The sequence below is a fragment of the Xiphophorus hellerii genome, chromosome 20, assembly GCF_003331165.1.
Source record: "Xiphophorus hellerii strain 12219 chromosome 20, Xiphophorus_hellerii-4.1, whole genome shotgun sequence".
NCBI lineage: Eukaryota > Metazoa > Chordata > Actinopteri > Cyprinodontiformes > Poeciliidae > Xiphophorus > Xiphophorus hellerii.
In genome coordinates this window covers 21,193,369-21,210,240 of record NC_045691.1, presented here as the reverse complement: position 1 = coordinate 21,210,240, position 16,872 = coordinate 21,193,369, and the positions used below count along the sequence as shown (strand labels likewise).

At 39.3% G+C, this 16,872-nt stretch overlaps 1 protein-coding gene across 1 annotated transcript; it reads left to right on the top strand.

Moving 5' to 3' along the window:
* The first annotated feature begins 3,210 nt into the window (after positions 1–3,210).
* LOC116709728 (leucine-rich repeat neuronal protein 2-like) lies at positions 3,211–15,411 on the top strand. Its single transcript, XM_032548372.1, has 2 exons — positions 3,211–3,516; positions 12,133–15,411. The coding sequence occupies exon 2, from the start codon at positions 12,443–12,445 to the stop codon at positions 14,813–14,815; it is 2,373 nt and encodes a 790-aa protein (XP_032404263.1). The 5' UTR covers positions 3,211–3,516; positions 12,133–12,442; the 3' UTR covers positions 14,816–15,411.
* Positions 15,412–16,872: the final 1,461 nt, after the last annotated feature.

The window sequence follows — 16,872 nt, the reverse complement described above, 5'->3', positions numbered from 1 at the left end:
ATCCCAACTGCATGATTCCTCCTTCTACATGTTTCAGATTTTAGCTTGCTGCTAAGCATTAGCTTTTGCATGTTGGGCAAAAGGTTTAATTTTTTCTATAAACTGACCATAGTTGCTTCTCCTGCAAATATAAAAACTGCAGATAGATCTCCTTTTGGCTTTCTTTCAACAATTGAACAATCTTGTCATTCTTCCATGAAGGCCATACATTTGAAAAGTGATTAATTAATAGTCATCCTGTCGACAGATTCACCTCTTGGCTGCTTTGCTAATTAATGCTCGCTTACCTTCTCTGTCAGTTTAGGTGGATGACCATTTCTCAAGAGTTTTCCAACTGGTCTGTACTCTTTCCGTATTAAATAATAAATAAAACAGAATTCTGTGAGATGTTCAAAGCTTGGAATATTGTTTTATAATGTAACTCTGCTTTGCACATTTCCATCATTAAGACCAAGGAGACATGTGATCCTTAGTCTTAATGATGCTGGTTGTCCATTAATGTTTTCTAACAAACTTTCTTGGCAGTCACAATAGGGTTAGTACAAATATTAACTTTAAACCAAATGTATACAAATATTTAGTATAAATAATGCAAAACATATTGTCATAAATACAGCTGTATTCAGCAGTTTTGTGACTCCTGAAGACATTTGGTTAAACCAGATTTTATTGAAGAATTTTAGATTTCGTATTTGTGGAAAATGTTACAAAACACTTTAACTTGGGTAGATTTGGAGTAAAAAAATACCAAAAGAAAATAAAAATCACAGTGATTTTTAGAGCTAGTCCCTGTGGCTTCAGATAGTGTTCGTCTTCTAGATTCATCAGACTTGGACAGTAATAATCTTTTACATTGGCTTCTTCTGTTTTCAAAATGTTTATATTTGTTTAAATGCAATCTGCTTCTTTACTTGTGCACACTGTTTCTTTAATATCCAAACAAATTGAGCTGAAATTATCAGTGAGGACGGACTGAAGATGATGTCCTGCAGCCCTGATGGTGTCAAAAACTGACACCATCAGTTATCTTCCATGTTATATAGGAACAGTTACAGTATGTTCACTAGAGGACTTCATCTCCTCAGGTGAGCAAACGTAAGAATCAAAGCAATTCGCGGTGCCGTTTTCCTTGTAGAGGTGCACAATGAAACTCGCTACTATTCATCTAGCATGATCTTTTGTCTCTCTAAAGAGCAGAGGTTGTGTTTCTCTGTGATTTACAGCAAACATGAAAAGCACTTTGCATCTCAGGAAGTATTTGCACTTCCTCACTCATCACCAATTCTCTTCATTAATCCTATTTAGGTTTGCAAATAAAGGTCAGCACTTGATGCAAGGTGCAAGAAGACACAAATCCCTCATGTCCAGTTCCACCTGTTCAGAAACAAGAGCGTTTACAGCATATGCATGGTGGACATTTTAATTTTCACAGGTGACCCTATGTTATTCTGCATGCAAACTGTTCATCATGTCTTAGGTGGATTGCAGAGGCCTGGCGCACCTTACAGAGTAAAAAGGTTATGCCTCAGCTCCCCCCTGCTGCTGTCTTCATTTGCAACATAAAGCCAAAGTAATGACATGAGTTATTCCATGCAGAGTTATGGCACTGCTGCTGATGTATAAACCTGCTGCAGTAAGAGCCTCTCAGTGTTTGTAGTCATATTACGTTACTGTCATACATAAATTACCACCAGTAGCCATAGCTGTTAATGTTGCATACAGACTCCGAGATCTCCTTTGGCTGTGAATCTAAGAAAAAACAGAGAAGGGACACATGGGAGGAATGTTACTAAAAACATGGCAACTGGGAAAGTCAGTTTGCAATCCCTGTAGAGACCAGGAGAGTATCATCACAGAGAAAGGCTTGTTCAAAGAGAGCTGCATTAATATAGGATAAGACCCAAGAGTCCTCATCAGAACTTTAATTTACCTAAATTTGAACAAGTTGATTATAGGAACACTTTTCAGATTTAATGTTGTCACAATTCCATCTGCACTTTCTACCCTTTAAATTTGTAAAATGAGTTTAAACACATGTGCATCCCATTAATTTGGAATAATTATTGAAAAGTTTGTTTATTTTGGCAAATAAATGCAAAAGGGAAAATTATTATGAAGACGCATAGCACAAAAAGTGATTTATTTTAACTATTTACTTCAGTTGGCTTTTATGATCGACGCTTGTAGCTAATTAAAACCCAAAACTGTGTTTCACAGAAAATTAGAACATTACATAAAATCAATAAAAATTATTGTTATACAATGGCCTGTCACTACACACTGTTATGAGGAAAAGTGGTGACTTGACAAGAAGCGACTAACACCTTCAACAAGTGACATAAGCTGGACAACGTATTTGCTGAAGAAGCTGGTTATTTAGAGCGCAGTATGTCAATGGAAAGATGAGTGGAAGGAAAAAGTGTGGTTGAAAAAGTTACACAAGCAAAAGCGTGTCTATGTACTGTACAGTACAAAGATACAGGATTTAGTGTGGGCTTCTTTTTCATGAATTACTGCATCCAGGTGGAGTTCTTTTCTCATCGTTCTCTTGTGAATACTCCTTAGATTTTCTACAGGATTTTGGCTAGGCCAGTTTGTTGGCCAGTCGAACACAGTGATATTAATAAAGCAGGTATTGGTGCTTTAAAGCTACCAGGACTGTGACTCTAATTGCTTTTGGAGTTCTGACTATCCACACTTAACACCTTGTGAATCTCCCTCAAACTCTTGATGTAGTTTTGCTTTACACACATGTGCATCTTTTACACCCACACTTTTTCCTTCCACCTAATTTTCCACTAACATACCATAACATTTTTCTTTTATTATTATTATTTCTTTTGGATTTTTTTAGTCTAATTTCCTGAGAAACATTTGTAGGAATCCATGTCTAAGTTTTAGCTTTTTATTTGAATTACTGAAAAAAATAATATTTTTGGATTATATTCCGGTTTATTACCTGTATGCAACAATTGCTGAACAAATCTCATATTATGTCTACTGGCTTTCACAATGCATTGCATCCAGCATTGTGCCTTGGTGTTCAGTGTACATTCAGAATGCCATTGAGAGCCCAAGCAAACCTTTCATCCAGCAAAAAAAAAAACCCAAAAAAACAGCATGTTGTTATCAAAACAAGAGGTTTTCTATTGGCTTGTGAAATTGGAAACTAGAGAGAGACTGAGAGTCGGGCAGGCAGTGCGAGAGAAAGAGAGAGAGAAGGAGAGATGAGAAGCGCTGCTGCAGAACACACCTCATCTCCTCTTTAGCTGGAGGGATAGAGGGAGAAAGAGATTCAGTCTGTGCCAATTTTCTCCTCTGCTCCAGAGACGGAGAGCCAGGGAAGAGATATTTCAGAAATCTTATCTGATAAACAACAGACAGAGGCAGAGAGAGAGAGAGAGAAGCAGAGGACAAGAGGTGCCTTGGCGTATGAAGCATCCAAAAAGACAAGACAGAGAACAAATGGAGAAAGAAGAAGCGACAGAGAGAGATGTAGTCAATGCTTCTGTTGCGGTAAGAGACTGGAAATATGTTGATATTTTCTGAGCTAGGAGGGCATCCCAGCACGCGCAGGGACATGCACACATGCAGCACTGGATGCATGCGCAGCCACTTAAAGGTGATGACAGCAGGTGTGTGTGAGTGTGTGGGGGTGGGCGTCGATGTGTGTGTATGAGTTAAATGAAGAGGCTTGTAGGAAAATAAATGTTTGTGTCAGAGGGTGTCTGGGTGAATGCTGAAACAAATTCAGCTCTGGAGCAATGTGTCTTTCCTTCTTCTTCTTCTTCTTCTCTTTTCTTTCAATCTGCATCCAGCACCTTTATCTGTCCTATCATCCCTCCTTCCTGCTCTCCATTCTGCCCTGTTGCTCAGCTTCTCTGTGCTGGAGCTACACAGCCCACATACATGCAGCTCTGCTTTACACCATTTTCTCTCTGCTTGCCTCTGACTTAATCCTGAATTGAACAGGAAAAAGGAACCGAAGGAGAAAATGTGTGACTATTCTGAAATGACTTTAAATCCTCCTCATGTTTTTGTTCTTTTGCTCACAGTTCTCATGTAGCTTCAGCCCAATGTTTTCTGTCAGAGCTTGGAGATTACAACGGATTATCATCAAATTATCCCACCACTGATCTAAATGTAGAGCTGAGTAGGGAGAAATTAAAAGAAATGTGCGTCTCTTGGGGCCACAGTTTTAGTTTCACATGTCCAATAAACAATTTCCTTTATCTGTTTTTTTAGGCAGATATTTATGAGATCTGTTCGCGCATTTATTTTTGCATCATCTTTGACAATCACACCGGTTTTTCCCACTGATCTCAGTGGGATCAATTTAAAAGTGGACATGTTTCGAGGAATCAAACACATTCGACAGCATGAGGAATGTTAACCAGCTTTAAAAAAAAAAAACTTGAAAAATCAAAAACAAGATAAAACATGAAAAGGAAAAATGTTGATCTTTTATTATTGATCTTAAGAATAGAGAAAAACAAAACAGAACTTGAAGAAAGACAAAATATATAATTTAGTACCAGTAATCTAAAACAACTGGCTTTTAAAGTATCCCTCTACAGAGCAAATACACTGTTAGAGAAGTGGTGAAAAACCCAAAAGAAGCTTTCTAGAACTCCAAATTTTTTCACAAATAGAGAAAAAAAAAGCACAGTTTGGGATGTAATGACAATTTTAAAAAATAAAAGTATTAATTGGATCAACAGGGTGATTTTGATTATAGGCAGAACCTGCATGACAAGAGAACTGCAAAATCTATTCTTTTAATTATCTTCTAATTTAAAAACACTGATCAACTGCATATTATTCTGGGTCGATGTTATTAGGAGCCACTTTGGAAATTATGCTGAGCCACATGTGGCCCTGGAGGAGCCACAGGTTGGAGACCCCTTAGCTGTAGTTCAGGTTATTGCTGGGTGTTTTACAGAAGTGGGTTCATACAGTGGGCTAAATAAATATTTGACACACTGCTAATGTTTCTAGTTTACCGTTTACAAAGAGTAGAGGCATGTAATTTTCATCGTAGGTACACCTGAACTGTGAGAGACAAAATCTAAAAGAAAATTCCAGAAAATCAGATTGTATGATTTGTAAATCATTAGTTAGCATTGTATTGCTTTAAATATGTATTTGGTCACATAGCAACCAGCAAGAACTTGGGCTCTCACAGATATTGTTATTTATGTTATTTCATCTTTAAGAAACCCTCCTGTACTCCTCTCAGTACCTGCATAAATTGCACCTGTTTACACCTGTCCAAACATTCAATGAGACTCCAACGTCTCCCCCACGGACAAGATCAAAGAGTTGTCTCTGGACACCAGGGACTGAAATGGAAACCTGCACACGGCTGGGATGAGCTGCAGGACAATAAACAGCTTGGTGAGAAGGCAACAATTGCTGGTGCAATTATGGAAGACAGTCAATCTCCCTCAGACTGGCGCTACATGCATTATGTCGCTTCATGGAGCATCAGTGATTATGAGAAAAGAGAGGGATCCCGAGTGGGCCGAATCAATAACCTGAAGAGAGCTGGAACCAGCTGCAAAGGCTACAAACACATCATGCCGTCATGGATTATCCCAAAATGCTCGCAAGATTTTGGGTAACAATGTCAGCACTGAAGATGGACCATCTCCGGGTCTTCCAGCAGGATTCCCGATGAAACCCGATAGATCTGGAGAAAATCTATGTGGAGGAGAGGGCCAAAATCCCTGCTGCAGTGAGTGAAAACCTGGTTGAGAACTATTTAATTTAAGTTCCAGGAACGTCTGGTACCCGGAATTTAAATTAATGTTTCTGTACCAAATATTAAGTTGTATTTTAATTTGTATCAAATGCTTATTTCATGCAATAAAATGCAAAGTTTTATTTGTTTGTTTTTTGATTCAGTCTCTCACAGTTGAGGTGTATCTGCGATAGAAACTTAGACCTCTCCATTAATGTAAGTAATATACATCTTAACTTTTAGTTGAGGTTAATACTGAAAGCAACTTTCACTGAATGACCACCTGAGCATTACTTCCACATATTTTCCTTTAACTAGGAAAAGTCCTGTTGTTGACTATCTGAGCTTTTCTAAGTTTGAGCTGCAGGAGTCTGCAGAGTACTAATTGCCCCTAAAGCAGAAATATTCTGCATTTATCCAAACCTAAAAAGATTGCACAGTGGTATAAAGGTAGCCGTGAGAATGGGTTGCTGAGTCATACACATCTACTTTACTCTACTTTTATGAACAGTTCAAGCGACAAGGCAACACTTTATTGGCACTAATCAGTAAATGATTTCGCTTTTCTGAAAAGGCTGTAAACACTACAAGCTTTCCAGGACAAGCAGTAAAAACGGGAGCATATCAAAATGAAATGATGAATCCATTATTGAGCAGGTTGCATGTGAAAGGATGAATGAACTGCGATTAAAGTGAATGGATGATGGAGGGGTATGATGAGTCCCAGGAGGATGAAATTGCACCCGGTTACTGTTACAGCTCACTTTATAAACTCACTTATATACAGCAAGCGCAACGGCCACTGTTATTTTATTTATTTTCTTGAAAATATCTGATGAAAGGCTATGTTTTAGTAATTTTCTGCTTTGACAGAAGGACTTTCTTCATTCTTTCCTCAAACATCAGCAAACAACTGACAAAGCTTTAAAGTTTTTCTGTTTCTTCCAATTAGCTACATAAACTGCACACATGCGGAGTTTCTGCACACCAGCTGGCAGGATGAGCTGAATCTGGAAATGTCAGGAGAGATTATAAAATCCTTTAGTAATAACTTTTTTTAACTACTTACAAAACCCAATCACAGATATTAAACGAATGGCTCTTGTTGCAGTGCAAATGAATGTTTATGAAACACATGGCATTTTGCAGCTTCAGAAGTATGGAAATGATGTTGAAGATTGCACAAATATTCCAGGCAGGTGAAGAGGCTTTCAAAATTAATTCAGCTGGTTTCAGGTAATTGCAATGAAAATTTGGTTTTAAATGCCGGCATTTTATCCTTTGCATGCGGCAGAAAAAAAATAAAAATCTGCAACTTAATTATCCGTCAAGTTTTACTGCATAATTTTCATACAGTATGTACATCAACATATTTTCCATAGAACAGATTCAGTGGGGTGATATGGCATGCTTCTGAACATCTGCAATATTATGAAGTGGTTGAAACAAAACACATCTTAACATCAAACTGAGTCTCAAACTGGAGTACTTCCAATTTTGTCTGTGGGATTTTAAAGCCCAGATATTGCTGAATGATTTTATTAGATTCTTTCCAAACAGACGATTCGGTAATGCCTGTTCTAAGTGGTGGTAATGCTAATATTTGCATTACTCAAAATAAGAAGTCTGTGAGCATGGCCAAAGCAGTGTTAGGTTACAGATTCTCCCAGAGCAATTCTGGCTCATGTTTTCTTTAACACTGGTAACTCATTTCCTCTAAGTCATTCATTTCTTTTGCTACATTTAAAGTTTAATGAAAGCAGAACAACGTGAAAAAGATGGACTTCAGAGTTTTCAGCACAGTAAGTGAAAAAAGGCATTTACAAAACTTGGCTTCCATCTTATTCCTTTTATAAAAAAATATCTAGATATCCAGTCCACAAAGCTGTTTTTGAACATAACCACTCTGGAGATCAATTTTTAAAATCTCTCTTTTTCTTTTGTCAAAATTTCTGTTTCCTTGCAGATACAAGGGAAAGAAAACCAGCTATGCAAAATTATTTGGTTTGTTTGGAAATGGTTGTTAAATATTTCCAAACAAGAAGATTTGTTTATATTTAATAGAATAGAATTGAAATAGAAATATCCTTTATTTTCCCAAAGAGAGGAAATTCAAGTGCAACAACACCAAAGTAGCAGCAAATCAAAGCAGATTCACACAAAAATATTAAATATATAAAAACAGGCATAAGAATAGCATATCAACAGGTTATTGAAAACTCTAGCTTTCATAATAAGGAGTTAAACGTGAAAGTTAAACACAAACTCCCACAATGTACTCAAATATTCTGAAATGACAATAAAAAAATAAGTAAAATATAGTGAATTGTGTTGTTAACTTGAAGTTATCAAAGCAGCAGAGTCTTCAGAGCAGGCAGCTCCTGTAAGATGAAAGCCTGACACCTGGCAGCAAAGAGACCTGCCAAAATATCAGTGCAACTCCAATCGTCAGCAATAATGCCGACTCACCAGTGTGTAATAAGTATCCATGGTAACCAACTGTTGTACTGACAGATGGGTGGTGGTAGTCTCTGCTACGTCCATTACCTCTTTGAGCTTAACCGGATGAAAGGACATTACATGCAAGCCTCTCGTGCATCTTTAAGGTTAATTTGTCCCTCATGTCACCCCACTTTATAACCACATATTGACATTTTGTGCTCTGCTAATTTTATTTTGTGCAAATGTGCTTAAACCATTGCGCTACGTTTTGCTTTACTTGGTAGTTAGGTATTTCTGGTAAATTATGGGGTAAATTAACACAAAAATACAAACGCTAATGTGATTTGATGGTGTTTTTTTCTGAAAAGAAATTATTTTACTCCGTTTCCATTAACTGTTCTTCTTAGCCCCAGGTGAGCCAGTTGACTTTTATAGCAGATTATAAACCCTGCTCAAACTAAAACCACTCTAAGTGACGTCCTGCTGGTAAATACTACTTACTGTAGCCACATTTTCTTACAAAAGGTTATAAAAATGTACTTTAGTTTAACTGTTAACGCATGTGAAAACACCAGCCTGGTGAATCGATTAAATGAAGATCAGTAGTAAAAAAATCTAGTTGAGAACAGTTCCTTGTCATATGTATCAAAGCTTAATGTGAAAAGATAGCTAGGAGAGCAAAACCTTGAATAGTGAAGGGATAAGATAATCAGCATGATTGCATCTGAAGTTTTGCTGTGGAAATAATCAAAAACAAAAACAAAACCGTTTTATTACCTGTAGATGTAGATGCTGCATGCCTACTTGAAGCTGTATTGAGTTAGTTAAGTGTTGAATATCAAAGTCCATGACATTTTTTGAGAAGTGTTGATTATCAGCAGTAATAAGCAGAAGGGAACTTGATTTTGCTAAACCTTTGCTGGAGAAATGCTGCCTAACTTCTGGCTCACAGCCTGTTTCACAGTCCTGCTTCCTCACTCGGCTAGTTTGAGTAATCATATTAATAATAAACAAAAACCATCTCAGATCAGAAATCCTCCTATTGTCATGAATTGCGGGTGTTGAGGTGGTGAGGCAGACGCTGTAGACCCAGGATGTGATAAATGAATGATTTTAATGGTGAATGCCCAGCAAAACACAGTCCAAAATAACGGGCAGCACGGCCGAGCGGAAACCAGGGCTCCACGCCGGTAGCAACCGTAAAAATGAAGGGAAAACGGAACAACACGAACGCACATTAGACGAGGACCCGACAAAGAACAGACACACAGGTGACACTAAATACACTGGGGGTAATCAGGGACCAAGAAACACCTGGGAACTAATCAAGGGGAGAACAGGACAACACGGAGACACAGAGACACTGAAAACTCGAAATTAACACACAGAAAACACAGAACATGGTAGAATATGGTCCCAAAATGTAAGATATTTACTGTAGCTGAGCTGCTATAATAAAATGTACTGATCTTACAACTGAGCCTCAAAGACATTTACAGGCCATGTAAGTTATGCAGTTTGGAAATGTTTCTTAACAAGGTCTCTTCCTTGGTAGGGTTGAATAGCTGTGTGGCTGGGAATGAGATATAAGAAGATACACACGATGAAAAAATATCATATGCATTGATAAAATAGAATAAATTGTCAAAAATATTACATAAAACAGTGCCGATTCCTTATGTCTGTGAACATATTAAGAATCATGAGTTTACAACAGAAAGGTTAATTGAGCCCTCCATCACCAAGGTTCTTCATAAAATCTTTACATAAATCTGCATACTAATCCGATGCCCTAAAGTGTGCAACAGCTGAGGTGAGAACATCCAAATCTGCAGCGCTCCTATCAAAAAGGCATGATGATTCTCATGTCTCCTTAATCAGATAATTATTTGTCTTATAACAGACGTGTGTGTAATTTGGAACAACTTTTAAAAAAAAAACTAATGAAAAAGCTGATTAAAAAGCCACCACATCAAATCTATTACAATAAAAACATGTAACCTTGTTTGAAAGAGTAATAATCTAGATTCTAGATCATGTCATATTCTGCTTTGGTTCCTCTTATTAAAATCTGGTGTTGAGACACGGTTGAGAAAGGCACATTCATTTTTAAAACTAAGTCAATTACTGATTTGATTGCTGCCAAACATCTACGATCTGTTAAAATGATAATTCTGTAATATGAATACTAAGTTGTTCCTGATACGACAGCCTGCCAGAAGCTGATGTAACTCTGGTGTGTGGGCGTGTGTGTGTGTGGGTGGGTGGGGGGGTGGGTGTGTGTGTGTGTGTGCCTCAGCAGCAAACACTTACACTCCTGTCCCCATTAAGATCTTAAATACAGAAGACTGATGATCCTTGGGGTTTAATTTACATGTTTCATAATGAATAAGGCCATATTCTGACTATCTCATGTGAAGTACTCCCATGAAATATTGATGTACCTGTTGGATGATTTCATCACCTCTGGTTGAGAATAACATGAAAGATTACAGCAGAACATCATTTTCCCTGTCTTTAATCCAATGCCATTTTCTTAAATTACAGTCACTTAACTTTTACAGCCGTCACCATTTGTGTCCTACTTTTCTGCCTGTCTAAATGGATTTTGACGGCAAAATTTCTTTTCAAACAGCCGCTATTCCTGATTGTACGTTTCAAACCTTTTGTCCGTCCGATTGATTTTTTTCTCTTATTGTTCTGAGTTGCAGAGAAAATGTGCGATTACAAAAACTCTTTTGCAAACTGATGCAACATTGTCAGAGCAAACTGCTTCAGCTTCCACATGTCACCTGAAAGCTTTAGAAAAGATGAGGTATGATATTAGACTATAATGCTGTGAAATAGTATTTGCCCCTTGTAGATTTGCTCAGGTTTTTTATGTGTGTTTAAATAATCAGATCATCAAATTCAAACATTTCCTGAAATACAAATACACAAAACTACAAGAGGACAGCCTTCAGACCAACACACTGGGTCGCCAAGGACACCTCTCATCCTCGCATTGATATGGCAATTTAATTTTTTAGAGGAAAATCTATCCAATCCAAAAAGGCTCTAAGTGAAAAAGTAATTGCTCCTTTAAAATAGTAACTGGTTGTGCCACCTTTGGCAGTAATAACTCCCATCAGCCATTTGTAAGAACTGCCAGTGCAGGATTTTTGGCCCACTTCTCCTGGCTTTCTAATTTAGCCACATTGAAGATCTTCAAGCAAAGACAGCTCTGAAGGTTACGCCACAACTCCTCAGTCATATTTAAGTCCAGACTTTGACTAGGCCACTCCAAATCATTATTTTTTGCATTGTTGTGCTGCTGAAGGTTGAACAGAGTTGACTTCACAACTAAAATCCTAAATCAGAGGACTCTAATTATAAAAACCAAAGAAAACATGACATATATCTTCCAAAAGCTTTACTCCTGTTTTGTCAATCCTCAGGATATTGTCCCTGAAGACTTGGGGATTATAAATATGTTTGTTTTTGCTTATTTTCTTATTGTTGAATCATAAACAATGACCTTCAATGAGGAAAGTGAGGTCTGCAGTGCTTTTTACTGGGTTCTTTTGTCACCTCCTGGATGAATCATCAATGTGCCCTTTGAGTAGTTTTGGTAAAATTTTGGTAAAATTACTCCTGAGGAGTACCACTACTGCTTTATGTTTTCTATATTTGTAGATTATGACTCCTACTGTGTTTCTCTACAGTCCCAAAGCCTTCAAATGGTATTGTACCTCTGTGCAATCTGTTTTAATTCTTTAGATCAGGGCGTAATGTGCTGCTTTTTGAGATCTTTCAGTTTACTTCTTTTTAAATTCTAATTATTTTTCTTCAGTCAATTGGTGAGCCAAATTGTTTGATGATGTAAGATGAGCAAATGCTTCACAGAACTGTACTTCAAAACAAAAATGACGTGTTACTGAATCTTTTTCTTGTGTTTCTGAAAACAGTGACCCAAGGAATGAGTCGTCCACCTGCAGCTAGCACTTGAGACGGACGTTCGGACAACGAACACCATCATCACCCTACAGCGTTGCCACTGCAAACGTTTAACAGAAGACTTGTATAGAGAGTAGATTCACATTTCCATTTCTCATATTTCTCTTAAACCAATACCTCTTAATGTTATGCTGAGTGGTGAAACCAAACCATCTGCTCTCCAGTTACAGTTTGCTCACACATCTCCAGTCCAAATGATTCATCCCTCATCTCCATAACAAAGTCTTCCTCACCTTGTCTGAATCACCTCCTGAGAGGATTATGAGGCCAGCTTTAGCTCTCCTACAGTCACATTGTCTCTTGTACGTGTTTAGCGGGATGTGTGTGCCCATTGTTGTGGGTTCCCTGCCACCTGCACTGCCGTGGTATGTTCTCTGCCCAGTGAGGTGTGTGTGTCAGATCAAGCCATGGTTCTCCCCGGATTCTGTCTATCATGAAGCACCCACGGTGGACTGTAACAATCTGTTGCTGACGAAGCTCCCCTTGCCCATACCACTAAACACACACACTCTTCGCCTGCAGAGTAACTTGCTGTCAGTGCTGGACACTGCAGTGCTACATGGGCTCCCCAACCTCACCGACTTGGACCTTTCACAGAACCGCTTCAGTCGTGTCAGGATGATAACTCAGAGTTCCTCCCTGCCTTCTCTGCTGTCCATACACCTTGAGGAAAACCATCTCAGTCACCTTCCAGAAGCCTCTTTCTCATCATTGCCAGCTTTGCAAGAACTCTTTCTCAGCCACAACAACCTCCATTCAATTGCACCCGGAGCCTTCAATGGCCTTGACTCCCTTCGTCGTCTTCACATCAATAACAACAGACTCACAACAATTGACCCTCGGTGGTTCAGAGCTTTGCCTCAGCTGGAAGTTCTCATGCTTGGGGGCAACCCTGTGGAGGCTCTGCCTGAGAGGGGGTTTGTGGCCCTAACATCCCTACAAAGCCTTGTACTTGGTGGTATGGGTCTGAGAAGTTTGGCTGAAAAAGCACTTGAAGGGCTTGAAGAACTCGAAAGTCTTTCCTTCTATGACAACCATCTTACCAAGGTTCCTCGACAAGCCCTGAAAAGAGTGCCAGGACTCAAGTTCCTTGATCTCAACAAGAACCGCATCAAACTGATCGAGACGGGAGATTTTAAAGACATGTTGAACCTAAAAGAGCTCGGCCTGAACAACATGGAGGAGCTTGTGTCTATAGATAAAGCCTCTCTGGACAACCTGCCAGAGCTCACCAAGCTTGAGATCACCAACAACCCACGTTTATCCTATGTTCATCCTCAGGCTTTTGTCAGGCTGAGCAGACTGGAGAGTCTGATGCTAAACTCAAATTCTCTAAGTGCTCTGCACCAGAACATCATGCTCTCCCTGCCAAGTCTGCAGGAGGTCAGCCTTCACTCCAACCCTCTGCGATGTGACTGCCTGTTCCACTGGGCCGCCAAGGACACCTCTCATCCTCGCATCAAAAGGGACACACAAGTGAAGGCCCAAGTAGCCCGAGTGGTGCGCTTTATCCAACCTGAGGCGACCTTATGCGCTGCACCTCCTGAATTGAGAGCACGTAGAGTAAGAGAGGTCTCTTCAGGAGAGATGTCTGCATCCTGCCTCCCAACTATTCCTGCCAGTTCCCTTCCATCCTATGTCGGAGTTCAAGAAGGGGGAAAACTGGTCTTGCATTGCCGAGCACTTGCAGAGCCGTATCCTGAACTGTACTGGGTGACTCCCTCTGGCCTGAGACTTGGGCCTTCAGCAAACAGTACATCAAAAGGTTTTCCAGCTTCTGCCCTCTGTAGAAACACAACTTCAGATGGCTTTAACAACACATCTGCCCTCAGTTTCCAGCACCCACAAGGCCACAATGATACTGTTTGCCAGTTCTTCAAACACTACCAGCTACAGCCTGAGGGAACTCTAGAGATCAGCAGGATCTCCCCCAGAGAGGCAGGACTGTATACCTGTGTGGCTGAGAATGCATTAGGAGCAGATACACGCAGTGTTACAGTAGGAGTGCACAACAGGGGGAAAAATAAAAAGAGGGGGCTGATGACTAAACCGAAGAAATTTCAAGCCATGAGAGTAGAAGCCAGGTTGGAGTTGAACAAGGTTGGAGAACATTATGCTGTTTTGTCCTGGCAGAGCAGACAAAACCTGCCCTCTACTCGCTTATCCTGGCAGGCCATGCAGCCCAGCTCCCACACACCAACGTACACCACACGCATACTTGCTGGCACACAGAGCTTCAACCTAACTCACCTGCAGGCAGAGACATTTTACAGAGTGTGTCTACATCTAGGAATCGGTGAGGACGGCAAGAGAGACAACCTTGGGTCGGAGGAGAGCAAAAAACCTCGTTGTGTGTCGTTCAGGACCAAGGATGTGCCAGAGCCTCAGCCTGGTCTGCAGCTCAACCCAGAGCTGACCTCCATAGCGGTCACACTACTGCTTCTTGCTTATATCCTGCTGCTAGCAGTGCAGGGCTGGGATGCTGAACCTGGTGAGGAAGCAAGGAAGCATCACAATGCCCTCTGTGTGGATATCAAGGGTCCCAAGACTGTTATTATCGCTCAGAAGACAAAAGAGAGCAATGAAGATCCAACAGATCTGAAAGAGAAGCTGGCATCGTTTTATATCATTTGAGATAATTACACCCATTCCAATGCAGACAAGATAAACTGGCACACATCCATAACATGGGACATGAAATATACACTAGCACTCACACAAATGAAGGATTTAAAGATTATGGTGCAACGAGAGATTTGTATTTATTTTATATAAGCATAAAGTATATATTGACTTTGTTTCTGTGTTGAGATGTGTTGTAAAGATTGCTTATCTCCCCTTGCCGGGGAAATAAAACTGGACAATCATACTCCTGCCTAACACAGGGGAAACAACAGAGCCTGAGCTGCCTATGATCACTGGACTGAAACTAAAGAGAGCTTCATACATTTCAGGAATGGATATTTACAGAAGAGAGCAGCTCAGACCTCCGAGGTTTTGTCCTGTTTATAGTCAACATGTTTCCACGGACTCAAGCATACTCTCACCAAGCTGATAAAATTCTGCATTACGACAGGCGCTGAAGGACTTTCTGCTGGTTTGGACAGTTTAAGTCAAAGTGATTGATGTATACGGCGCTTTAGCTTTGCTCTTGGACTGACACGTCCATCTTGCAGTATCCCTGATAAAACATCCCTCTCTGTTTTAAAATAAAAGTGATTTAAAAGTGACTAGTTTGAGCTTTAAATTACATTTTTTGCATCATTTTGTGTTTTTCTTTTAATCAAAAACTGACATATGGAAAATCCTCATTTGACAGGACATGAAATTTAGAAAAAGTCATTTAAAAATAGTGTTGCATCATTTCAGCAAAGCTTAGGTTCTCCACCAAACCAATATGAATACTAATGGTGTTAGACATCTCACGCCTTCTTAGTAACACAAGACGCAGAATGTCCCCTGCTGGAGGAGGAATGTAACTGAAAGGCCAGATTAAAGGGCCCAAAGATGCAATTGTCCCAAACTCAAGTAGCTGCTGAATTTCCCTTCTATCAGAACTGGATTTTGGTTACCTCAATTTAGCTTTATGCGAAGGTAAGAAACAGAAAATGTTAAAATGTCCTGGGCTCCATCCGTTACCCCATGACCGCTGGAGATGAGCACCAGTGTTTCCTCGACCCTGCAAGGACAAGCAGGTAAAGACAATGGATGGGTGGAATATACGTCTATCCACTTTACTCCAGTTTCTGATTATCTGATAGCATCAGATCTCTGCTTAGCTGGAAGAGAAACCTATTTCAAACGGACAGGAACAAATGTGAAATGCAAGATCTTGCCTTTTAATTCTTTTAATTAAAATTGTAAATGTATGAATGTCATAGAGTAACATCAGCAGTGATTCTGTCAGATTAGTTGCACCATCAACATTGTTCCCAACCAGCAGACTATTAAAGTCCGCTACTTTAGGTAAACATTTTGCACATATACTGCAGCTTTTCACATTTCGACATATTAGAACCACAACTTCCAACATGTTTTATTGTGATTTATAGACGAATTCAAAGTACTTTATGAATACAGCAGAAAATATAGAGGTTTTCTAAATTTCATACAAATGTAACTTTGAAACATTGAGTATTTTGTGAGTCAGTAGTTTGTAGAAGAGAGACAACCTTTGCTTCAATTACAGCTGCATCTTTCGAGCACGTTTGCCAACTTTTACCCATTCTTTCCAAAAATGCTAATTAAAAGGCACTTTGGTTGGAGTATGTCTAAAAACATAAATTTTCAAGTCTTGCCTCCGGTACTCAGTTGGTTGTAGGTCTGGATTTGACTAGGTAATTTAAAACACATGAATATGATTTGATCTAAAGTAACACTTCCTTTGTATTTCTGGCTTCATCTTTAGAGGAAAGATTGAAATATGTTTTAAAATTGTAAAAGAAAAACGCATCTGCTGTGTACAAATGTTATCTGACAAATCTCTGAGGCTTTCACAGAACAACTGAAATTAGAATAAAAACATCCCCCAGCATGATGCTGACTTGACCAGCATCAACTTACTAATTAAGAGGCACCTGAGTGTAGTTAGTGGTGATATATTTCATCTAGGGGTATCCAGGGGTAAGACTTTCTGAAAACAAAGCCGCAGCGCACATTTCAGATTAGCAGTTGTAAATAAATACTTTTTC

Bases quoted from the DNA above. Each gene is read 5' to 3' on its own strand.
- LOC116709728 (XM_032548372.1), top strand. From the start codon at position 12,443: ATGAGGCCAGCTTTAGCTCTCCTACAGTCACATTGTCTCTTGTACGTG.